At 47.7% G+C, this 23,165-nt stretch overlaps 9 protein-coding genes across 9 annotated transcripts; 5 read left to right on the plus strand and 4 right to left on the minus strand.

Annotated features, from left to right (window-relative positions):
• Nucleotides 1–30: 30 nt before the first annotated feature.
• On the minus strand, nucleotides 31–856 carry VE01_10794 (uncharacterized protein). The gene has a single exon (XM_059464245.1). It carries the CDS (start codon nucleotides 546–548, stop codon nucleotides 159–161), a length of 390 nt encoding a protein of 129 aa, XP_059320228.1. The 5' UTR covers nucleotides 549–856; the 3' UTR covers nucleotides 31–158.
• An 886-nt stretch (nucleotides 857–1,742) lies between these two features.
• Nucleotides 1,743–2,233, plus strand: VE01_06490 (uncharacterized protein; the record flags this gene model as incomplete). The annotated part of the gene is made up of 2 exons (XM_018275936.2): nucleotides 1,743–1,949; nucleotides 1,999–2,233. Exons 1-2 carry the CDS (start codon nucleotides 1,765–1,767, stop codon nucleotides 2,231–2,233), a joined length of 420 nt encoding a protein of 139 aa, XP_018129443.1. The 5' UTR covers nucleotides 1,743–1,764.
• Nucleotides 2,234–5,312: 3,079 nt separating this feature from the next.
• VE01_06491 (uncharacterized protein) lies at nucleotides 5,313–6,111 on the plus strand (the record flags this gene model as incomplete). Its single annotated transcript, XM_018275937.2, has 1 exon — nucleotides 5,313–6,111. The coding sequence occupies one exon, from the start codon at nucleotides 5,313–5,315 to the stop codon at nucleotides 5,784–5,786; it is 474 nt and encodes a 157-aa protein (XP_018129489.1). The 3' UTR covers nucleotides 5,787–6,111.
• A 1,285-nt stretch (nucleotides 6,112–7,396) lies between these two features.
• Nucleotides 7,397–8,671, plus strand: VE01_06492 (uncharacterized protein). The gene has a single exon (XM_018275938.2). It carries the CDS (start codon nucleotides 7,511–7,513, stop codon nucleotides 8,606–8,608), a length of 1,098 nt encoding a protein of 365 aa, XP_018129444.1. The 5' UTR covers nucleotides 7,397–7,510; the 3' UTR covers nucleotides 8,609–8,671.
• Nucleotides 8,672–9,485: 814 nt separating this feature from the next.
• VE01_06493 (uncharacterized protein) lies at nucleotides 9,486–12,386 on the minus strand. Its single transcript, XM_018275939.2, has 6 exons — nucleotides 12,199–12,386; nucleotides 11,760–12,046; nucleotides 10,918–11,705; nucleotides 10,365–10,838; nucleotides 9,944–10,308; nucleotides 9,486–9,882 (listed from the first exon to the last, which is right to left on the minus strand). The coding sequence occupies exons 1-6, from the start codon at nucleotides 12,360–12,362 to the stop codon at nucleotides 9,495–9,497; spliced, it is 2,466 nt and encodes an 821-aa protein (XP_018129445.1). The 5' UTR covers nucleotides 12,363–12,386; the 3' UTR covers nucleotides 9,486–9,494.
• Nucleotides 12,387–14,418: 2,032 nt separating this feature from the next.
• Nucleotides 14,419–16,446, plus strand: VE01_06494 (uncharacterized protein). Its single transcript, XM_018275940.2, has 3 exons — nucleotides 14,419–15,351; nucleotides 15,406–15,738; nucleotides 15,801–16,446. Exons 1-3 carry the CDS (start codon nucleotides 14,734–14,736, stop codon nucleotides 16,377–16,379), a joined length of 1,530 nt encoding a protein of 509 aa, XP_018129446.1. The 5' UTR covers nucleotides 14,419–14,733; the 3' UTR covers nucleotides 16,380–16,446.
• A 1,805-nt stretch (nucleotides 16,447–18,251) lies between these two features.
• Nucleotides 18,252–20,149, plus strand: VE01_06495 (uncharacterized protein). Its single transcript, XM_018275941.2, has 4 exons — nucleotides 18,252–18,443; nucleotides 18,496–18,915; nucleotides 18,972–19,309; nucleotides 19,361–20,149. Exons 1-4 carry the CDS (start codon nucleotides 18,321–18,323, stop codon nucleotides 19,968–19,970), a joined length of 1,491 nt encoding a protein of 496 aa, XP_018129447.2. The 5' UTR covers nucleotides 18,252–18,320; the 3' UTR covers nucleotides 19,971–20,149.
• Nucleotides 20,150–22,139: 1,990 nt separating this feature from the next.
• On the minus strand, nucleotides 22,140–22,436 carry VE01_06496 (uncharacterized protein; the record flags this gene model as incomplete). Its single annotated transcript, XM_018275942.1, has 3 exons — nucleotides 22,140–22,259; nucleotides 22,312–22,374; nucleotides 22,425–22,436. The coding sequence occupies 3 exons, from the start codon at nucleotides 22,434–22,436 to the stop codon at nucleotides 22,140–22,142; spliced, it is 195 nt and encodes a 64-aa protein (XP_018129448.1).
• Nucleotides 22,437–22,468: 32 nt separating this feature from the next.
• VE01_06497 (uncharacterized protein) lies at nucleotides 22,469–23,113 on the minus strand (the record flags this gene model as incomplete). Its single annotated transcript, XM_018275943.1, has 2 exons — nucleotides 22,469–22,999; nucleotides 23,078–23,113. The coding sequence occupies 2 exons, from the start codon at nucleotides 23,111–23,113 to the stop codon at nucleotides 22,469–22,471; spliced, it is 567 nt and encodes a 188-aa protein (XP_018129449.1).
• Nucleotides 23,114–23,165: the final 52 nt, after the last annotated feature.

A 23,165-nucleotide genomic window follows, 5' to 3' on the forward strand; every position in this document is an offset into this window, starting at 1 on the left:
GGGGCGGGGAGGGGGGAATTAAATTGACCACTATGAACCAGATTATGTATGATGTATTTCGTGCTTTACAATTTCAAGCAAGCTAGGCTTGCTGTTCACCACTAACGATCCTTGACCAACTTCTCCCTCCCAATCTATCGCTGCCGACTGTACCCATTTCAAAGGAAAAGTAAGATTCCCAGCATCGCTATAGCAGTCGGCCAAGCCACACAAAGCACATAGTCAAACCACATCTCATCCTCATGCCTCCCCCAAAACACCCCAGTCGCCAATCCAGCATTTGCCGCCAGGAGAATAAGTAAAACAGAGCGTGTTAAAAAGGTATTTGAGACGTGGCTTGCATCTTCGATATAGATGAACATTCCAATAAAAAACGGGAATAGAAGAGTAAAGCCGATCAGCCCTAGCGTTTCTACAGGCCCTAGGCTAGCTGAAGGCTGGTGACGTTGGGAGGAGCCTTTCTTTTCATCCTGGTCGTCCAGCAGTGGTTGGGCTTGGAAATCGAGTTTTGAATGAAGGGATGCCATAGAAACGCTTATTTGGAGCATTGTATTTGAGAGGTCCGAAAGTGTCGATTGTATGTCGACACAGTTTATATCGCAAATCGAGACCTGGGGGGGGGCGTAGTGATGGCGATTGGGAAGCCGTGTTAGGGCTGTGAAACATAATGTTGCAGCCGGCTTGGAAGGCAAGAATGCTCAGGGTCATAATCAATAAACCCAATAGAGCTTGGGGCCGGGCTTGGAGAGCTTTGAGAAGCATTGTGGTTGCCTGAGAAGACTTCGACCTGAACAATGACTGTAGGGTTGACGCTAACAGTGATTAGGAGGAGTTCTAGGCAAGTAACAGCCGTCCGTGATAGAAAGTGCAGAATGCCAACGACGAAGTTTCTTGCAATACAATAGAGTTCGCTAAGAACCTATTGTCAGGGGATATTATCTAACCGACATCGCGGGAGACTAGCCAGGGAACCTCGTACTACCCGCATTGCCATACCAAATTTAAGTAGCCCGAAGAGTGTATGCCTTTGGGAATATATCCACAAAAGCAGTAATTGGTGTATCAATCCACATCGAATTCTTAGAATCCCTTTTCCCGTATCCGTTGGTTTCTAAATCAACCGCATGGATGTAGTTGGCAAAAATGGCCTATGTTGCGAAAGGGAAGTATGCTCTCATAGTCGATGTCACATACATATAATGGCCAACTCTGCTCCCCGAGAAACTCACATTACACCAAACAAATATCATCTTCTGAAAGCCATCAAGGGTGGTTTTCCAAACATGCTGTTTATAAAAGTTGTTACTAGCGCTGCATTTCTCGTCTCTGCTATTCTTACTCCCTCTCTATCCCGTCAAAAGATGTCGCCATCGTTTCTCGCGACGAGGTTGTTACGTCTCCCGAAACATCTCTCTCAGTACGGGTCACAACGGATCTTTCTCCTCGTTTAGCAGGTTCTCCAGCAGTTGTTCTAGCTACAATTAGCGGTACTGTTGCCGTTGGGTCTGCTGCTTGCATTTCTGGCCAAGTTGTTGGCTGTGCCGCTGCCGCGATTGCATTAGGGGTTCAGTCTGTCGTCGCGACATTCTTTTACCTTTACAAAGTCTTCCAAAAAAAAAAACGATCCATCATTGCTTCCTACGCGAAGCATTGGGGCAGGCACATTCCACCTCCACGCTGAATACGTCCCAACTTACAGCATGCGACATTCGGTGCAAGCTTAATGCTACAGCTGGATCTGGCGAGTGGACCACGCTTGGGAACATGACCACAAATGGTACCCTCCATAACATACACTACCGTCGCTCAGGAGGTATGCATGGAGTTCGAGCTGTGCCAGATACAAGCTCAAACACAGATGTGCTTAGAGCGAGGCAGAGTGATGATACAGCCAACAATAATGGATTTATTATAGCCTACTATTGGGAAGATAACAGCAACGAATACGAGTAAGTTATCAATCTATATTTCACTTTGCCATACTGACTGAATTTATAGTTGGAGTAATTGGGATCAGGTGCATGATGATGTGCCCGTCGCGAATAGTATTGCCAGGTTCATCGTTAGCTCAGACTCCGCCTTAATCTGTGCAGACCTCGAAGACAGTGATGGAGCCATTAACGCCGGAGTAATGGGTACGGACAATGATAATCAAGGGGATGTTTATACAGACACATATCTTCAGCAGGCTTTGGACTTCTGCGCCGCAGGGGATGGTTTGAAGAAGCTGTGAGGTGTTTGCGATGAGCATTAGTTCCCAGCCACACCTGGGCTCGCTGGCCTCGTAAGCCCCAAATCCAGACTATATTCATTTCTTCCATTCATTAAGATCGAAGTCTATTACGCATCGCTCTTGTTTGAGTGGTATTGACCTTCTGTTTCTTCTATATAAGCCTCAGTTGATTCTCCTTCGATTAGAAGAATTAAAGCACTACTTTGGTACCACTTTAGAGTATGTTGATGATATTGCAATGAACACATGATGAAACTAAGTCGGCACCTTCTCCCTCCTTAACAACTTCGTACACTGCACATACGCGCTCTTCATCTTCTTCTCTTCCTATCGTTGGTCAGCTCTCTCGTTCACTCGCCGCCCGCGGTCCTCAACTCACCGGGTATAATCGGATCTGATAACACATTCTACTTAATAATTTATGCAGAGATGAATGTGCATAGTAATTACCTTAGAAATAAGTAACTTTACATAGAAACTATTCTAAGAAACTACCTTGAGTTGGCGGTTGGGCTGCCTAGTTAGGCAACCACCAATATTACCCATTCGTGAATGGGCCGGCCCAACCATCAATATTGCGATTTACGGTTGGGCCGGCCCAACCGTAAATAGGAGTAATTGATCAATTGAACTATACTATATAGTATTGCCTATAGTGTCTGCTCTTGCCCGCTTCCGCTTTGGCCGCTCAACTAAAGCTATTTCCGTACGAGTAGTAAGACCTGATAAATTGCCACAGTTGTGGTCATCGTTATGGCAGTGTACACTACACTCCTTTGCTTCCTTATAACACCTACACCTCTTCGTACTACACAGCCCTTTGCACTGACAGGATATTCCAACCCGAGCACTTGTAGAAGCCTCTCTAGCTGCAAGCCCTAGGCCTACTTCCTTAGTAGAAGTAGGAATTACTATATCACCCTATATAGCTCGCTCTACAACTCTAAGTGATTTAGTAGGAATAAGGCGTTGTATAATACTAGAAGCTGTAAGAATCCGATACCTATGAGGGTAAGGCTCTTCTAGAATTCTTGCAAATAGCCTCTTATTATCAGTTGAAGTTCTATCCTCTCGAGGAACCTTAATAGAGACTATTTCTCCTATATCAAAGTGCTGAATATCATGCTTCTTTGTATACTTCCGCACCATAGAAATCCTTGCTCGTTGAGTAGCTACTATAGCTCTCTCAATTACAGGATCTGGTGTAAGCCGAAGCTCAGTTCTAAGCTGAGCTGGAACTCGGGCCCGGCTCCCACGCCGGAGCTCTGGCTCAGAGCTAGGGCTAGGCTCGGAATTGAGTTCTAAGCCAGAGCTCTTAATTCTAGGCTTTGGCGCTCGAGCCTGAAGCCTTGAGCTCTCGAGCTCAGAACGGAACTCTGGCTCAGCCTGGAGCTGGGCTAGTTCTCGAGCCTGAGCTCGAGTAGGAACTTGTCGTGAGAGCTCAGAATTGAGCTCTCGCTCAGAGCCAGAGCGGAGCTCCGAACTGAGCTCGGAATTGAGCTCAATTCCGAGCTCAATTCCAAGCTCTGAGCTAGAGAGCTCAATTCTAAGCTCTGACTCGAGCTAGAGCTGGGCTGTAGATCGAACTCTAGCTCTAGTTCGGAGCTTAGAATTGAGCTCAATTCGGAGCTCTGGCTCAGAACCAGAGCTAGGCTCATAATTAAGCTCTGGCTCTCGCTGCCGAAGCCGTGGGTCGATTAGAGCTTCCGTCTCAGACTCAAGCTCAGACTAGAGCTCGCTCTCAAATATCGGGCCCATGGTTGGGTCTTCTTGCTCAATTCCAATTGACAGATCCTTCTGGGCCTAACTATTAAGCCAGTTAATGTGTGAGCTCCGCTCTCGGAATAGAAGTGTAGCTGGCGCACACCCAATTGTAGAGTGGATTTGGGTGTTCATAGCAAGCACCACTTCAAGTAGCCCATTCTTCCATTCTATAGACCCATGATCCATTTTCCATGCCTAGAGCTTATTCTCAACAACTCCATTTGCCTGCTCAACTAGGCCTTGCGTTTGTAGTGATTGTGGTGCTCCATTTACCACCTGTATTCCATACTTCCGTAGTAAGAGTAAGAGAGCCCCCTTAAATTCCTTCCCATTATTAGCCTACATAATCTTCAGAGGTAGGAAAGCTGCAATGAATTGAGCAAAGCAGTCTGCAATTGGCTCTGCATGCTTGCTTTTTAATGGGTATAGCTGTGTATACTTTGAGAAGTGATCCTTTATATAAAGAATCCACTTATACTGTCCTGAAGGCTTGTGGCGCATATCAATTAGGTCGATTTGAACCCTCTCCCACGCCTGTCCACTTATAATAGGGACTAATGGAGCTTTAGTTGTGTTTAGCCGATTTAGAGTACAGTTCTTGCAACGCTTAAGTATAAACTCGACATCCTGACGCTTAATCCCATAGTACTGTTGCTCAATAACAGGCCAGAACTTATTACGGCCTGCATGTAGAAGCTTTAGATGCTCTTGCGCAATAACATCGAATACCTCTGCTTTCTAAACTATAAACCTAGGAGTTAGATGTCGTATATCACTCTTCTTATGGAGCTTCTCATCTATAAGCTCAAACTGAGACTGCGTACGGTGCTTTAGGTTGCTACTCTCTTGATCAAATAGTGTAAACGTTGTAATATTCTGTAGTATAGTGCGCATTTAGTGCCATTTTGTATATGGAAGTTGCTCTCGATTATAGTAAGTAGGATTACTTATATATGCTTCAAAAGCAGTACGTACGTCGTTTAGGAACGGGTTGATTGAAGTAATAGTAGCCATAATTACTATAGTTGTAGGATGTAGGATTTGAGTTTTCTATAATACTATTTACCCCGCAGTTAGGCTGCATTTACGGTTGGGCCGGAACATTGGTGAATGGGCCGGCCCATTCACGAATGGGTAATATTGGTGGTTGGGCCGGAACATATATAAAACAGCAACTCCCGTCTCAGATGGTAAGATATCTATTATCATCAACTTATATATCTACTATATCGATATTTATCCGCTTCATTACGCTTCTCACATCTACGACACCTCTTCAATTTTATATAAATTCGCTACTCCGCCCATCTCAAAAATGAACTACACACCACCACCCTTCCAATCCATCCACTTCGTCCCCGCAAACGAGGAAGTCGACATCCGAAGCCGCCCAGTCAAAGCAATCCACGTCGTCACCCATGATCCCCTCCCCGACGGAGCCAACCACTGGTGCTTCTATCTCCAACTCTCCTCGGGTGCATCAATATGCGTCAACATGGTGCTAACCTACAGCTCCCCCAGCACCATACTCCCGGGTGGCTCAAAAGGCAATATAATCCTATCCGCCCTCCCAAGTATCTATCCGTCCTCAGCAACCAAAACGATCTGCCTCAGAGTCTGCGCCAACCTGACTGTAGGCCGTGTTCTGGATCTCCTTGTCCAGTCAGGTCGCGATAAGTACGATTTCAATTCGGAGGGACGTGGGTGTCGGATGTGGACGACTGATCAGATTGCACTGCATAGAGCAACAGCACAGACTCCCTCCCAGCAGGGGACCAGACACCACTAATGTGCAGATTGTGCGGCATTGAAGCTGTGCGTTATTTACATTTACCCTGCTGTGTTAGATCTCTTACCAAGGGGTCTGAGAGATTGCTCCAACAGTGGACTAAGTGTAGGTCTAAGCATCCATCTATCCACCCCATGCCACCCGATGGTCTCAGTGATCCCTCCGCCCCGTCCACACTACATGGCCCCGCCCAACGGATCCCCGCGCTCCGCTTCGCCGCAGCTAAAAACCCGCAGTGGCACATGAATGCTTCGCAGAGCCAACTTCGAGTTACGCCCTCCGATGACTGCGCCTTCCATGCCACCGAGCTCCTCGGGATGGTGGAGGGAGTGGCTGAATACACAGTATTTTGTAGATACCCAAGAGCTTTAGAAGATAAGCGGTTATAGCGAGGTTGACCTAGCTTCCGAAGTCAGAATTCGTCCTATGTACAGAACTTATAATAAAATCTGACGTATATTGTGCACAAACGCATCATCCAAATGATATACAGAATGCAACCCTCAATGTCTCTCACATTAGCCCGTGGCGCTTCGGCGCTAAGGGTTATGTAATATAATACAGTAACGAGTCGCTGTGAGCTCTTCCAAGACGGGCTGCAGCCGCCGAATTGACTCTGATGTGGAATTCCGCAATCAAATCATCAGATAAAAATATATATCGCAGTTCAAATCATCAGATAAAAATATATATCGCAGTGCCCAAGCCTACCATCAGGTGTCCCATCCAGGGTAACCGTAAGGGTTATACTATAACATAAAGAGTTAGTGGGCTGCTGTGGGTATTCTTATCCCAACCAGACAAAAGCTAACCAAAGACATTTCCAATGTTTGCAGCAGCATTCACTAAGCCACGCAGACCAGACGGACTATGCCAGTACTCATATTCGGCATCTTAAATTCATGTGCAATTGAGGGGACGAGTACCTCTGATGCTTTGATTAGTGATCAATCTAACTTACCAAAATTTCGTGACTTGTGATCGTTCTATTCAGTGAACTGAAGAGGCTCCTCATTCTCGGATATTACCATTTTACCTTTTCAGTTCACTAATCCGAGAATGAGGAGCCCCTTTAGTTCACTAATCCGAGAATGAGGAGCCTCTTCAGTTCACTAATCAGAGAATGAGGATTTACCTTTTCAGTTCACTAATTTTTTCGGTTCACTAATCTTTTCAGTTCACTAATCTTTTCAGTTCACTAATCCGAGAATGTGGTGCGTCATGGGGGACGGACGGTTCCAAAGCGCCGGTCTGAAGATTTTCCAACCTAGCCCACGGTCTGGGTTACAAAATCATGGCAAACCGCCTAGACTGCTATGGTCCCCTAACGGTCTGCTAAGAAACCGTTCAAAATATAGCAAATGTACTACTACACCTATTTTATAAGCAAAGGTACTTTATCATGTAATAATATGTTATAGTAATATATTTAGTCTATCACATAATTAAGGACCTTTACCTATTAAATAGGTGTAGTAGTACATTTGCTATATTTTGAACGGTTTTTTAGCAGAACGGTGGGGGACCGTGGGTTATTACCTATAGACCGGACCACGGTCTAGGTTGAAGATTGGAACCAGACCGCCCCATGACGCACATTCCCTATATACCTTAAAGGTATTACCTTTAAGGTATATAGAGAAAGAGCAATAGTCGTCTCGATATGGATAAACTATTACCTTCGAACAAACTCCAACATTTTCTAAATTTCAATTCCATTTATCATGTCGAAGGTTTCCAAAATCTTTGTTGTCGGTGCCACTGGAGCCCAAGGCATTCCAGTCGTGCGCGGCTTGGTTAAAGACAAGGCATACTTTGTCCGAGCCTTAACACGCAATGCACAGTCCCAACGAGCCAAAGATCTTGTCGCGCTCGGCAACGTCGAGCTGGTGGAAGGGACGTTCGCGAGCGAGGATGATCTCCGAAACGGCTTCCGAGGTTGCGATGGAGCATTCGTCAACATCGACGGGTTCAACTGCGGGGAGAAGACCGAGACCATCTGGGCTATACGCTCCTATGAGATCGCACTGGAGGAAGGGGTCAAATTCTTCGTATACGGAAATCTAGACTTTGTGTACAAAAAGGCTGGGTACAATCCGATCTTCCGCACTGGGCACTACGATGGCAAGGGCCGCATCGGAGAATGGATCCTACAGCAAAACAAGGATAACGGGCCCAGGATGGCTGCGGCGCTGTTCACGACTGGCCCGTACATTGAGATGTGCATATCTAGCCAGACCATTATGACTCCAACAGTGGAGGATGGCGTCGTCACTTGGCGCGTGCCACTTGGTGACGGCGCGGTCGTGCATGTGGCCCTCGATGATTGCGAGCACTACGTCCGCTGGCTGTTTGACAATCCAGAGAGAGCCAACGGGCTGGACCTCGAGGTTGCCATCGATCATATCCCTTACTCTGAATTGGCCCGGGCTTTTGAGAAGGTGACGGGTCATCCAGCAAGATACATTGACACGGACATCGGTACGTATTGGACGGACGGCCCTATGGCCGCTGTCGCCAGCATGAGCAGTGGGTACAATTCCGATCTAAATGATCCTGCTGCCATGACATTCAGGCAGAACTTCACTGGTTTTTGGACAATGTGGACACACTCAAGGGATAACAAGGGCGTCATTAAGAGGGACTATGGCCTTCTGAACGAGATACTCCCGGATCGCATTAAGACAGCGGAGGAATGGTTCAGGAAGGAAGACGCGAAAGGTAGGAAATTGGGACTGGGTAGTTTATGGGAACGAGTGCAGCCAGATCGTTTAAAGCCCATCTTGAAAATTGGAGAGGACGGAAGAAGAGGGAAATTGTAGCTTTATAACGCCCTCGGCAATAATCGATGGCAGAAAGCTGTCCCGTAATATTCAACTGCGGACCCACTTGTGCATGTCCACGCCTGAATATTGCTGATACCCTCATGCTGGGCACAAATATAACTAGTATATCACTACTACTTTGGCTGATTGTGTCGAGATATCTCTTGCCGCTCTACTGGTTCGCACTATACCCGGACCAGGTTGTAGCATTCCCAGGAGTCCTCGGCCATGCAGTCGGCGGACGCGGATCTTGAAGTTGCGGTTCTCACTTCTAGCAAGTGAGAATAATATTCATACATATATGCCTTTCTGTCGCACCTCACACACATTTTACAGCTACTTTACGTAGGGATTTCCACCTAGCATAGGCATAGGGAAGCTGTGTGTATAGCTATTTAGAACCCTAATTTAGAGTATAACAGGAAGCCTATTATGTTCCTAAAGCAAGTCTACGCCATCGACGCATAAGACGACAATCACGGCGCATATTCCTCCCAACTTGAGAAAGTTAACTGATCTAGAGGAATCGGTAATTCTTCGACGTATACTTGATCTAGATTCACAAGGAATTCAGCCCTAGCAAAGCGATATTCAAGAAATGGCCAATTGTCTTCGTACGGACTGAAACACGTCACCCATTAGACCACGATAGGCAGAGAACTTTTTCAAGTGCTACCCTGAGCTTACTATGGCTTTTCGATGACAAGTTGACTACTAGAGGGCTAAATGCGAAGATCCTAATATCGTACGAGCCTGCTCCGCGTGTCGAATTTTTAACGTCAAAATTTAGAAAACTGAAGCATCTAACAGAACACATATGTCTCCTGCGGAATGCTCTGCCTACACTGACACAAGGCCTATCATCTTCAGTATACGTCTTTCTTTAAGTATCACGCAGATAAGCAGCCACAACACCACCCCAACCTCCACTATTAGCACTCTCCGTCGCCACCACAGTAGTGCCCTCGAGGAAAATATTCGTAACGGCCTTGACATTCTGCCCGTAGATATACAGCCTAGAGGAGCTTGTAATCTCAACTGCATTCTTCTGGCAATCCCCATTGCAACCGCCCCCATTGTTAAAGAAGGCCCAAACCATTCCGTTGTACAAGAATAGGTCAGAGGATCCGCTAATCCTCTCAAAGAAGGCCATGCGACAGGTTGAGTCAGCAGCGGCGCAATTAGAGAAGTCTGGGTCGCTAGCAATGAGGTTGCTGGCCCACGGTGCAGGGGCTAGGTCGTTGCCGGGGCCTTGCCAGTAGGGAGTTTCACTAAAGAAGTCTGTTAAACAAGCAGTCTCAAGGGTTAGTCATAAGGAAACTATTTACATACCTCTGCTGGAACGCGGAGAAAACGTTTTTTGCGTTGTTGTAGTTGTACTGGTACAACGTGTGGTGTTCCATGGCCGTTCCAACGAGCCAGGTTGCCTTCGTAGCTTCAACGAGAAGGCCTCGACCACTCGAGATGGTGGCACCGTTTCCACCATCAAGATCATGATCGGCTGTCCAGCCCCACATGTTTTCGATATAGGCAGAGGAGGTGCTCGTCAGATGGATAAGGCCCCAAGCAGCCTTGCACTGATCGGGGGTGCCACCGCAATTAGTCTCAACCTTGCTGCCTGCCGCGCCACCAATTCGGAAGTGAGTGTTGAAGAAGCCAACATCGCCGGGGTTGGATCCGGCAATATTAACTTCCACCTATGACAAATGTTAGAGAGATGGCTAGGAAACTAACAGGTATGGGATAGACTAACCAACTTGCAACCCTGCAGGACGTCTGCAACAGTAAAGAGCATATCAGTTATTTGAGCTACGCCTACATCTCCTGCATTTCCAACTTTTACCATTGTCGCCGGCGCCGCGGGATTATAGAAGTTTCCTCCAAGTGCGGATATAGCTGTTCCAAAGGCGTCTCCATAAATTCGAGAGCCAGCAGGGACATTGATGGTGTTGGTCACGATGTAGGTTCCTGCCGGGAAGTAGATAATTTTGCAGCCCGCATACTGCGATAGGATGGCATTGATATTGTTCGTTTCGTCGGTAGCACCGTCACCATAAACTGGAAGGCCTGCCACGTTTTTGATATTGAGCACCTGATCCACCGAGTATTTCTGGTAGGTTGGCGGAGCCATTGTAAAGTATTTGCCGTTAGAGAGGAGGGCTGCCGCCCGAGGAGTTGTCACTGACTGTCCATTAACGTGTTGAGGGCTGTTGCTGCCACGTGCGTACTAAGTTGCTTCGTTAACTAACCCGCCCCCTTGTTTCCATTTCAGTGTAACTTTAATAAAACGCCATGATTTCACTCACCATGTTACCGTAAACCCAAGTGTCAGCCACGTTGCCGCTCAGAACAGTGACCCCACTCAATTTAACCGTCGTACCACTGTTCTGAATATTCTCCAGAATGATGGAATTTCCAGCTCCGCCATTGTTAGTGCCACTAACAAAAGTTCCAATGCTAGTTCCGCTCGAGTCGATGACCACCAGGGAGGCAGAGACTCCAGTAGCATCGATACCAGTAGCTGCGTTTGTGAAGGAGCAAGCAAGGCAGACGAGATTAAACCCACCAACTTGGATACCCGTGGTGGTACCGCTAGTCTTGATATTCTTAAGAATCCATTGTTGACCCGACAACTTCAGGCCGTATGCACCACCGTTAAAGGTCAGGTCATTCAGGATGACGTTGCTATTGTATCCATATTGTGAAGTGACACCGACATGTCCTGTAGAGTAATTTGGCATGTTAAATACCACGTTTGCCAATTGGGTAGCCTGGCTGACGGTCCAATCCAGCAGCGCAATATTTTGGGATGGGCTTACGGCGGTCGAATCGATAATGACATTCTTAAGGCCGATATAGAAGTTGATCGTACCGTCATGGTTGGGGTCCTTGCCGTAGATGATGTGATCGCTGGGAAAATTGGCGGCGGCTTTCAGGACTGGTGGATTGATAGGATCACCCACGAGAACGGTCCCAACATAGAGTTGGAGACTTCCCGTTAGCAGATATGTTCCTGATGGAATGTAGATGACTGCTGGCTGGCCAGTAGTCCCCATCGAGTTGCTGGCCCGGTTAGGACCGTTAGAGGCTCCAGCTATATGGTGTCAATTAAACGCCATTCAGCGGAGTCTGATTCACTGGCTCTTACCTTGGATGGCATTCTGGATAGCCACATTAGCAGAGGTGGCGCCAGTACGGTCAGCACCATAATCGGTGACGACATTACGGAAGACTTTGTAGTTGCTCTTGTACGAGGAGGACATAAACGACGATTGGCCGTTATGAGTGATAGACTCATACCACCAGCTACTGGGATTATTAGCGGTGAGAGGCGTGCAGGCTCGGGAGGTGAGTTTCGTTGCCTGTCGGGCTGGTGGCTGGTTCAGATGCTCCCATGGCTTGGCGGACTGGTTCAAGATTGTGTAGGGAATCCCACTTTGTATAAAATCAGTTTAGTCTGGCAAAATATCTTGGGAGGGATGATAACTCCGCGAGGTGAGACCGTAACGCCTGAAGAGGCGAAGAAAAACAAGAATAGGGACATAACTGAGAATCAGTTCAAGCGTTAAGATAAATGGTGCTCTTACTGTGATTTAGGGGCGTAGTCCGTAGGTAGAACATAAGTATAAGGTGGGGACAATTCAGTTTCATTCGCCGGCAGGTTATCAGGAATCTCAAAGGAATTGATTGCAGGAACTCCAACCACCGAAGTGGTCAAAGCGATCAGCGCAAGACAGGCTGACTTTAACATGGCTATGTGACGCTCCTAGAGGCCAGAGGCGGAATAATCAAGAATTTAAAATACGATTCAGGTAATTAGATACGTCTTTATATATAGTAGATATCGTTACATGGACTAGCATGTGCTGGCTCTTAGTCCTCTAAGAACAAGACAAAATGTAAAGGCTGGCGTCTATATTTCCGTATGCCCCACGAGAATTTCTGCTTTGTATAAATTGAGATTTGTACATTTCGAAAAGCCATCTCCATGGTATGTACCGCAGAATGGTCCCCGAACAGCAGAAGGTGACGTTGAAAGGAGGAAATGTATAAAAATCAACGCTAATACGGCCGTGCGCGGGACAATTACCGGCAAAGTGGACTCTTTTGGACAAGATCAGCAAAATAAAGCTAGAGTTATTAACGTCGGACCGATACCCAGAAGTCAGTATTGGCCCGACGTGAATTTTGCTCAAGCTTTATTCAGAAAATGCGTGTGTGATCTACAGGCATCTATAAATCCGCTATCTGAGTCTGGCAACGTTGCATTACAACCGAAACTTTGCTAGGCCTTATTATAGATTCTGATGAGAATATACTTGCTAGTCTATACTTATAGACATCAACTACAGAAGGGAGGCATCCGCTTTGTTTAATCAAGTAGTTTTACGTAGTCCCACGGTCTGCTACGATAGCTTATCGACAACTCGGCGTCTCAAACTTCCACTAATGGAGGAACAACAAGATTTGCGTGCGGCAATACCTTCTATATCGCGGTGTGGAAGGATGGATAGCGCCATTCTGCATTGTCCATGTAAGTATCTGGTAGTATATTCATTCCCAGCTTACACGTGTCTGCTGCGCCCTGCCTTGGTTTAATGAATTGTCCCGCTCTCTCCCGAGTATAGCGACGGCCACTAGTCCTTGGTTCTAACCCCTCTTATTTAGTTGGTAGGCCATAATGGCGAGCTACAAAGGCATATATTGTGACTATCCATAGACCTAGATTGTTGTGCTATGGCGTCGCATCCTATTAGGAGGCATCGTCCAGGCGCTTTGATCTATTACAATGTTGTATCTCTGTTAACCTTCGCGTTAATGCCACGATAGTGTTACAACAGCACGAGATTAACATGAAGATAACGTAGATGTTTACACGTCTAGATTCAGTCTTATTTTATAATTATGCTTCAGCTGATTAACTGATTACTTAAAATCTTTCTAAACTTCCTCCGCGGAATCACCCTCCTCTTCTCATATATTCTTTGCTCGCCTGCTTAATCTGTTACGAATATTTGTTATCCATCACGATGAGACTGTCCTTGCTCACAATACTGGCCCTTGGCGCTGCCATGATCAACGCAGGGGTGATCAAGAATCGTGTTAGCAGCAGTACGACTGATCTTCCGAAGCTCGTTAGTCAGTACAAATTCCATGCGCAATTTGGTGGAATTATGCTCTGGGATGCCGCAAGCTCGGATACCGTTAGCTTGAATGGGTGTACTTATGCCCAGGAGGTCCATAGTGTGTTGACGACCGGTTTAGCGTGTTAAATGTCAGAGGACAGGCGCATGTGACGAGTTTTTTGAATTGATATAATAGGACACCAATAAGTCGCGTAATGAAAAAGGATTATGCGGAGTTTCGGATCACCCCCCCGTATGAAAGGGCGCTAGATAGGGGTAGATCTACCTAATCTGTATGTCATAATTTTCCTCTTTCACTAGAAAAGGAAGCTCATATAAACTTACGGCAGGGTATTGAACTACCGGGATTGCACTAACCCAAAGACTCCTAGCGCTAGGATCATAGAAGGGCAGGCTACTTTGGGCGAGCACAACGAGTCCCTTAAGATTACAAAAATATATAATTTTGCAGCCAATAAAATGCCGGTTCTATTGAGATGGTCCTTCGCTAAGCTTTTCTAGGAAGTAAAGTAGCCGGCTCGGCCCCTTTTTCGTTACCAATCTCATGCCGTTAAAGGCGGGGTATGTAACGTCCCTGCAGTTTAGCGAGTAAAAGGCCCTATTGTTAGTACGCGCGTTCAAAGGTTTATCTCAACCCTCGACTGATCCTTCGACCTTTCTGGAGAAGGCCCTTCTGGCCCTTCTATGCTGAAAGTTTTCTAGGGACTGCCCGCCTCAATTCCCAGACCATCAAATAGAAGGCCGCGCCGCTTTAGGGTTCGCAAGGGTAGGTGTACTCGAGACTGCTTGTGCTAGCTGGCCAATGTAGAATATATACGAAATACCGACCCACCTACCCCTTCAACACTAATACTACATATCCGCATCCGGTTTCACATGACTAGAATATATAAGATTAGCTGATGGTTGGCAAGTCAGTATCCCAGAGTTCGTTGCAGTTGCCATCGTCTACATCTCTTCTGAATTTTGGTCATCATGAAGATTCTCCTTAATAAAAATGTGTTACCTCTGGTTGCTCTGTTGCCATTTGCCTTAGGAGATTGTATTAGCTCTGGTGATCAGAACAATATCAACAACGCCTTGGCTGCTGGAGGATCTAACACCATAGTCCAGCTCTGTGCGAGTGCCTTTATTCAGGTCACTGGCCAGATCACCTTCACTGCGGCGAACCAGGAAATCTCCACCGCGGGTTATCCGACGGGAAGTACCAGAGCCACGCTCCAGATTGCACCTGGCAGCACGGTAAGCACAATAATCGCCGGCGGAAACCATAACGGCGTCCGCATCCTCAACATCCAAATCGACGGCAACCGGGCAAACACAGGCTTTGATCACACCGGGAGCGCTAACATCGAGCTTGGTGGCAGCGGCTCCGGTCAGGTGGTTTCGCATGTAGCATCAAGGAACCCGCGCGGGTGGAGCTGTCTACATGTCATTGGCTCTGGAAACGCCGCGGCGCCTTGCACCAACGCCACGATAGTCAACAACGACATTGGCCCTTGTGGCCAGTCAGGGACCGACTCAGCCGGCAATGGCTTGTGGGCGGATGGCATATCGCTTGACTGCACCAAATCGCTTGTGCAGGATAACACGGTTAGTGACCGTGTGTAACTTCGTCTGTATAGTCCACTGGCTCATATTTCACAGATCACAGGTAGCACGGACGGTGGAATTGTCATCTTCGGCTCTCCTGGCAGCACCATCACTGGCAACACCATCATCTCCTCCGCTACGTACCTAGGCTTTGGCGCCATCAATATGGTTGACGGCCAGTATTCCGGTAGCTACGCGGGTGTTACCGTGTCGAATAACAAGATTGTAGGCCAGAAGATGTTCAACTTGGGCATCGGAATCGGGTCTAATGTCTGGTCATTCAACAACCGCTATATGCTCCAGGGTCCCGTGTCGATCACGGGGAACACCATTAGTGGCAGCGTCAGCTTCCCAATCGCTATAAATGGCTGGACTAATGGCATTACGGTGCGTGGTGATGCTCTATTCTCATAATAAAATATATGACAATAGTTACTGATATATCATAGGTATCAGGTAACACTGTTTCAGGAGTAACCTCACCAAAGTCAAGTTTTGCCGATGCCTCGCACTGCTCCCAAGCTATTCAGACTCTTTTCAACGAGAACGCCGACTTGATCTACTACCCACCAGGAGTGACGGGTACTCAATCCCTCCAGAGTGGCTTCGTGGCTGCCTCCTCGAACGTGACCAACTTCTTGTGCTCAACGTTGCCCCTGCCGAATTCCGTCAGCTACACTAAAAACTCCCTTAATATTGTGTCCGACTCGGCCCCCTTCGCGAACTTGCACGGCGTTGTCATGCAGTATCAAGGCGACAATAACGTTGTCGTTTACACCACTATCAACGGACAGACGGTGGTGTGGGCCAGTGGACATACTCTGAGCAGCGGCTGCGGCAGCCCAAGCCTTTGCCATATGAGCTTCCAGGGAGATGGAAATTTAGTGACGTACTATAACAATGTACCGAAGTGGAGCTCGGGAACTTCAGGGACAGGTAACACCATGGTGTGTCTAAACAAAGCGCCATGGATTCAGATCTTGGATACGTCGGGTAATGTTATTTGGGACACAACTAAGTCAATCTAAGACTGCAGTGTACACACTCCTGCCATTGTAAGGAAACCGACACTGTAGTTTCGCACGTAGAATAGCTTTCGGAGCCACGGCATAAGTAAAGGCCGTAGCCCCATAGAATTCTACAAGTTTAGTTCGCGCTCGGAAATCACAAAATCGTCTAAATCGTGGCGTTAAATTGAGAATCTGCACATAATCCTAACCGCTATTAGGTGGGGGCACGGGCCATTCATTACTGTTGGGGGGGAAACCGACATTCCCATGGGATATGGCAGGCTTTTACAGCCAAAATGGCTGTTTTCCCTGTGGGATTGTGCTGGGCAGTAATTACGCTCAACGTCTCACTTCAGCTGGGGGGGCCAGAAGAAGCAAATTCTTCGGGGTTTTGGGGGTTTCCCCCAGGCCTACAAATACTGTACGTAGCCCGTAGATTAGGTAGTAATTCAATTGACTCTATTATTCTACATACTGTATTCTACTGTTGAAGCCTCTGCCTCGCTGCCCGTAGGAGCTTATTATGGGAACCGGAGATTATCACACGATTTTGTGTGTAATTCCCCAATTCCCGCAATTACTCCTAACAATTACTTGGTAAATCTAGGTCGTTGTGTTAGGTCTCATGGTTTGGCGTCCGCCTAATTAGGGAAGGTGCGTGCACGGGCTAGTTGCCGCTTTTGAGTTCTATACCTAGAACTCATTAGGGTAATCGAGTATCAATAGAAAAGGCCCTTAAGTTCAAACCAAACGCTCCCGGGCCATAAAACGAGGTGCGGGGTACCCTAATTTGGAGATATTCGCAGGTTAGAGAAGATTGTCGCCGATTTTAGCTCTCATAGAAAAAAATAGCAAAGCTCAGCCTTTCTCGTAATCTCCTCTCTCACTCATGCTACTAATAAAAAATATATAATTCACATACATCATAGACCGTATTCAGGATATGATTTATCACATATACCATAGTATATCGCAACGCAATCAATTAATTAACTAAACTATCTAATGGGCTACGTCACGTAACCCATACTAACTAATTAACAATTATGCATATACCACGTAGGCTACGTGCTATATGCATAATTGCTAATTAGTATCCACACCATAACGAATATGGTAGTAAGGATACGTAAGCTAATGATATGATCTGCAGGCCTGATCGGCGCATTAACATTACCACGTTACCACTGTCAAAGTGTTCAGTCCGATGAAACTAGTCTGATGAAACTACCTCTAATCCTAGAGGTAACCTTCACCCGTCGTGGGGCTGGGATGGGCCACATTAAAACATCGCATTCCCCGCTGCGACGTGATATGCGCTAGCGAAATAACAGTGTGGGCATATCCAAAGACACACTAAATTAAGCTGTGGTGAAGTGGTATGTCTTGGTCGGCCCGAACCTGATACTTTGGTTAACTAGAACGACGAACAGTTGGCTGGTAAGCTTTTGGCCTAGGCTTAGTCGGGTAGTTCTAATCCGGATGGCGTTCTAATCCGGATGGCACCCCTTTGGTGGTATGATCGTGCTATCTAAATCAGTTAAGATCAGTATTGTCTTAATAGCAGTCAGTCTAGGAACTGAGATGATTTGTTAAGCTTTCGCCTGTATTCATTCTCAGGTTGCTACGTTTGGCCGGGCGATCGTTAAGCCTTCTGCCCGAGAAGTGGCCACAATAGCCCATTTTGTGTCAGAAGACATGCAGGAAGGCAAGCAAGCTTGATGGTATAGCAACTGTAGGTACTGGAGCCAGTCCGCCAGGTGGTACTTGGTAAATTTACGCAAAGGATTAACGTGGGACATAAGCGAAGTTGTACCATAAATAACTCCCTATCATGTGTCATACATGCTTATAAAAGGACGACAATTCCTTCGAACTTCAACATCACCAGTCCTCACTCATTGACTTTTCAACATCTAGCTAGGAATTACTATTCTCTATTATTTCCTTCCTGGTATTATGCGCTTTTCAGTCACACTATGGCTGCTCGCAGCTACTATCAGCTGGGCTGCTCCTCCCTCGAATATTGATAACCTCCAAGGGACGCAGTCTGCCGATAGGCTGGTCTTTTGCCACTTCATGGTGGGTGGTCAACAGGTTGATAGAACCCCATAGAAAGCTAAAACTTTATTAGATTGGCATTGTAGGTGACCGGACAAGTACCGCAGATTACGACGACGATATGCTGAGAGCTAAATCCCTTGGGATTGACGCCTTTGCGTTGAACATTGGAGTCGACAGCTACACAGACGCGCAACTTAACCTTGCCTACCAGTCTGCCGCTAACAATGACATGAAAGTTTTCATTTCTTTTGACTTCAATTGGTACAGCCCAACAAGTGGTGCAAGTGCTGTCGGTTCTAAGATCGCTCAGTATGCAAATCATCCTGCTCAGCTGATGGTTGATGGCAAAGTCTTCGCTTCGTCGTTTGCTGGAGATGCTTTAGACGTCGCTAGTATGAAATCTGCTGCTGGTGTCCCTGTTTTCTGGGCTCCCAACTTCCATCCTGGCGAGAGTGATTTCAGCAAAATTGATGGAGCTTTGAACTGGATGGTAAGCGTTTCTTGTTATTATCGTGAAGAACTAGAGTGATAACGTGTTAATGATAGGCCTGGCCAAATAATGGTAACAATAAAGCACCAACTCCTGGTGCAAATGTTACTGTCCAAGCTGGAGATGAAGCTTATATCTCTGCCCTTGCTGGGAAACCATATATTGCACCTGTCTCTCCCTGGTTCAGCACTCACTTTGGTCCTGAAGTCTCTTACAGCAAGAACTGGATTTTTCCATCGGATCTTCTGTGGTTCAATCGGTGGAACGAGGTCCTCACCTTAGGTTCGCGGTTCTTGGAAATCATTACCTGGAATGACTATGGCGAATCACATTACATCGGCCCGCTAAAGTCCCTTCATTATGATGATGGAAACTCGAAATGGGTGAATGATATGTAAGTTAAGGCCACCTGGTCAAATTTAGTAGCATGGACCTAACGTTACAGGCCCCACAATGGCTGGCTTGATATGGCTAAGCCATTCATCGCAGCTTATCATGCTGGTGCAGAGTCTGTGGACTCTTACATTACCACTGATCAACTCATCTACTGGTATCGCCCAACACTACGAGGGCTTGACTGCGACGCCACCGATACGACTATGGTCCCAGCAAGTAATTCTAGCGGGAACTATTTCGAAGGACGACCAGACGGCTGGGAGGATATGCAAGACTCTGTCTTTGTTGTTTCCTTGCTCACAGCCCCTGGTACGGTCACAATAATCTCCGGGGAAAATCACCAAACCTTTGATGCTCCTGCTGGAGCCTCATCTTTCCAAGTTGATATGCAAGTCGGAATACAGTCGTTCGCACTTACCCGTGGGCCAAATGTCGTCTTGAGTGGCTCATCTCTCAAAGAAGTCTCATCAATCTGCATCTGTGGAATCTACAATTTCAATGCATTTGTCGGAACACTTCCCCCGGGTCCCTCTGACCCTCTACAACATGATGGCCTCGCATCACTAACAGCAGGTCTGCATGTTAGCACCTGCTTTCCATCGCCTTCTCTTCCAGCCACACCACCACCACCACCCACTGCTTTACCTACCACAAGTTAAAATCACTTCTGCAGTGTCGCCGACTACCAGCATTCCGGTGCCGGTAACAACTAAAACTGTTAGCGAGAAACGGGGAATACGGCGTTCCACGGCCAAAATCGGGTGATAATATCTAGTCTCCCTTAAGGTCCCACAGCGCAGACGGTATCAGGGAGTATCACAAGTAATACAGTATATAGAACATATCAAATCGATTGAATTATCTACCTATCTTACTGGGCTACATGGCTATATACTCGATTCCTAGGGGGTGGCCAAAACTCTGAGTCTTAGCCTGTCTCACATCAGCTAGTCAGCTGAAATCAGTGAGCTAAAGGGATAGGCCTGGGAAACGCCCATATCCAGGGCTATTTCTTGGCAAATCCCTGATCATTCCCTAGAATCTCTAACAAAAACCACCCCTCCGGCTTCTACCAGCTCTAGCAATCCCGCCGGCAGCTCAACATGTATTGCTGGTACAGGGCCCGGGAATTACGTAGGCCTTTGCGTTTTCTCCTGCCAGTATGGCTACTGTCCACTTGGCCCATGCACCTGTACTGCTTGCGGTGCAGGTGTTCCAACCAGTGACTGCTAATTCTAGATGTCCGTTACCGGGCGAAGACAATTCCTCCTTAGGACTCTGCAGCTTCTGCTGCTCTCATGGCTATTGCCCTCCTACCGCTTGTGCTCAGGGTTAAGTAAGGGGTTGACTCTAGTTAGGTAGGTGACTACTAGCGAATACCTACTGTTGTATGTTTCTGCTTATTTTTTTTTTTTTTTTTTTTTTGCCATTTCCTAGCTACGTATGAAGCTACCTACTACCATGAGTTGGTAGTTTGGCTAGAACATATATACACACATAATCACGCGCCCAACCCCCCACGCGCGGGAATTGGACGGACCTCACCTCTAATTTCTCACTTAATCCATCACTCTCTAAATCCAGTCCCTATATTATAAACCCAGCCCCTAACTACCTGGAAAATCCGCATTTAAGCCCTCCTCCGCTCCCAAAGCCTCTGGGGCGCCATCTCCGGACCTCCCCCTCGACTCCGCCGACTGCGACGCCTACCTCGACCTCGAAGCTGACTCCGTTTTCGGGGCCCCTTTGCCGCGCCTCGGGCTGTCCACGGGTCCTAACTACCGCACGTGGCGGAAAGAGGTTGAGCTGGTTTTGCGCGGCGAGGGGGTGTGGGGTGTTGTTTGCCCGCCTGAGGGGGAGGTGGTTGAGGAAGTGGGAGGCGAGGAAGCTGTCGGTGGAGAGGGGAGAGGGGAGAGTAGGAGGAGCGCAAGGGCCAGCGTGATTATCTTCGAGTACTGCGATAAAGCATCCCTATCTCGGATCCTTCACTGCAAAGACGCCTTAGCGCGCTGGGTCTGTTTGAAGACCACATACGGCCCGCGCCTAAGCCAGCTCGATAGTCTAAGGAGGAGTTTTACACGCGGACGAAGTCGGAAGGGGGCGGGGGTGGGAGGTAAAGACAGGTTGATATTTCAGGATAGGTGGTGGGTGTATTTGGCGTTTAACGGCTTTGAGTGGCCACAGTGGGGAAGGGGGTTATCATACCATACCATATTATCTTTCCGCGAATATCAAATCCGCTTTCCAATCAAAGTTATCAGATCCATCATTCCATACATGATTGCCTGTACGTATCTGCGTCTTCGCTCTCGGATTGACTTTGCGGGCGGAGAAAATAATAGTCGATGGGCTTTATACATACGATTCTCACTTGTGCATGTAGTATGGTTTTAAGGCAATGGATTGTATTTCATTTTAGCTGTTTAGAGCTGGGGTATCATGGTATACCATCCCCTCCCCTCCCCACGGCATTCATAGATGATAAATCATCCTCATCTTCGTTTCATCCATCTATCAATCTATCTATCTACCTATCTATCAATTGCTTCCCCCCCCCTTTCTCCTCAATAATCGCAGCAAATCCAGTTCTCGACCAGACACACCTAACCATGGGGCGCCCGCCCCATGTAACATGTTAGATCTACATGACCTCCCCACGATATCCGCACAACCACCACGGCCGCGCCTAACAACCCTCACCCTTCTCCCACCACGCATCCCCATACACAAACCAAGATATCAAACCCATTACATCACAGAACAATAATAACCAGAACACCACCCCAGCGCCCCAACCCACAAAGAAAAAAAACACCACACAACCCCACCTACGCCAGCGCCGCAGTAGTAAGTCCATACGCAATACTCAACCTCTGCATCTCTACCTCCGGATAACTTGAAATCCTCTCGCAGACCTCGTCGCAAAACTCCTTAAACTGATCCTCGCACTGCCTCACCAGCGCCGCCCTCTCAAATCCCGGTGGATAAGCGCCCGCATACGCCCAAATCAATCAGCCATGCCTTTCCCTCCGCATCGAGAATGATATTGCGCGGCGCGATATCCTGGTGCGTCAACACCAGCTCATCATCGCGGAACGAGAAGCGAGGCGTACCGGGGATGACATGTTTGAATCTTGAGCAGATATCGAATTTATGATTAAACCACGCCTCCATCTCCCCCACCGTCTCGCAGCTCGCAGCGGCCATAATCCGAGAACCACGGGCCCATCCAGCGTCTGACGCCGCCGATCGGCCACGGTACCAGCGGTAGGGTGAGGTTTCCCATCTCCCCAATCATTGCAGCGACCTGGCTGGCGACATCCGCGCGCTTATCCGCATCAAGGCCCTCCCAGCTCACATCCAGACCGACGCCGTCAATGTAGTCCATGACGATATAACATCTCTCGCCGAAAAACCCGTCGTCTGGCTTACCGGGGATGATGCGGTGGACGGCCGGTAGACGGATCTGCGTCTTCTCGCGCGCGAGGGTTATGGCGTGGGCTTCGGCGGGAAAGGCGGTGGAGCCGCCCTTGAGGACGAGGGAGCGGGAGAGACGCACGATTTGGGTGCCGCCGAAGCGGTGGAGGATGGGGGCTGTGGAGAAGAGCGCAAGGATGGCCTCATCGGGGACTTTTGACAAGTCGATGTTATCGAGGGGGAAGGGGATGGTGGGGTCTTTGCTAGATGGCTGGGGGGGGGGGAGGTGGGTGTGGTTAGTCTACGATGGTTTGAGAGCATGTAGGGGGGGGTGGGATGGGGGACATACGTCGACGAAGGGGCGGAAGCCGAAAATATCACCCATGATTTGGTATAGATATCAAAAGCAGAGATGGGGAGGAAAGGTTATGATGTAG

This window comes from Pseudogymnoascus verrucosus (assembly GCF_001662655.1).
Source record: "Pseudogymnoascus verrucosus strain UAMH 10579 unplaced genomic scaffold scaffold_28, whole genome shotgun sequence".
Taxonomy (NCBI): Eukaryota; Fungi; Ascomycota; class Leotiomycetes; order Thelebolales; family Thelebolaceae; genus Pseudogymnoascus; species Pseudogymnoascus verrucosus.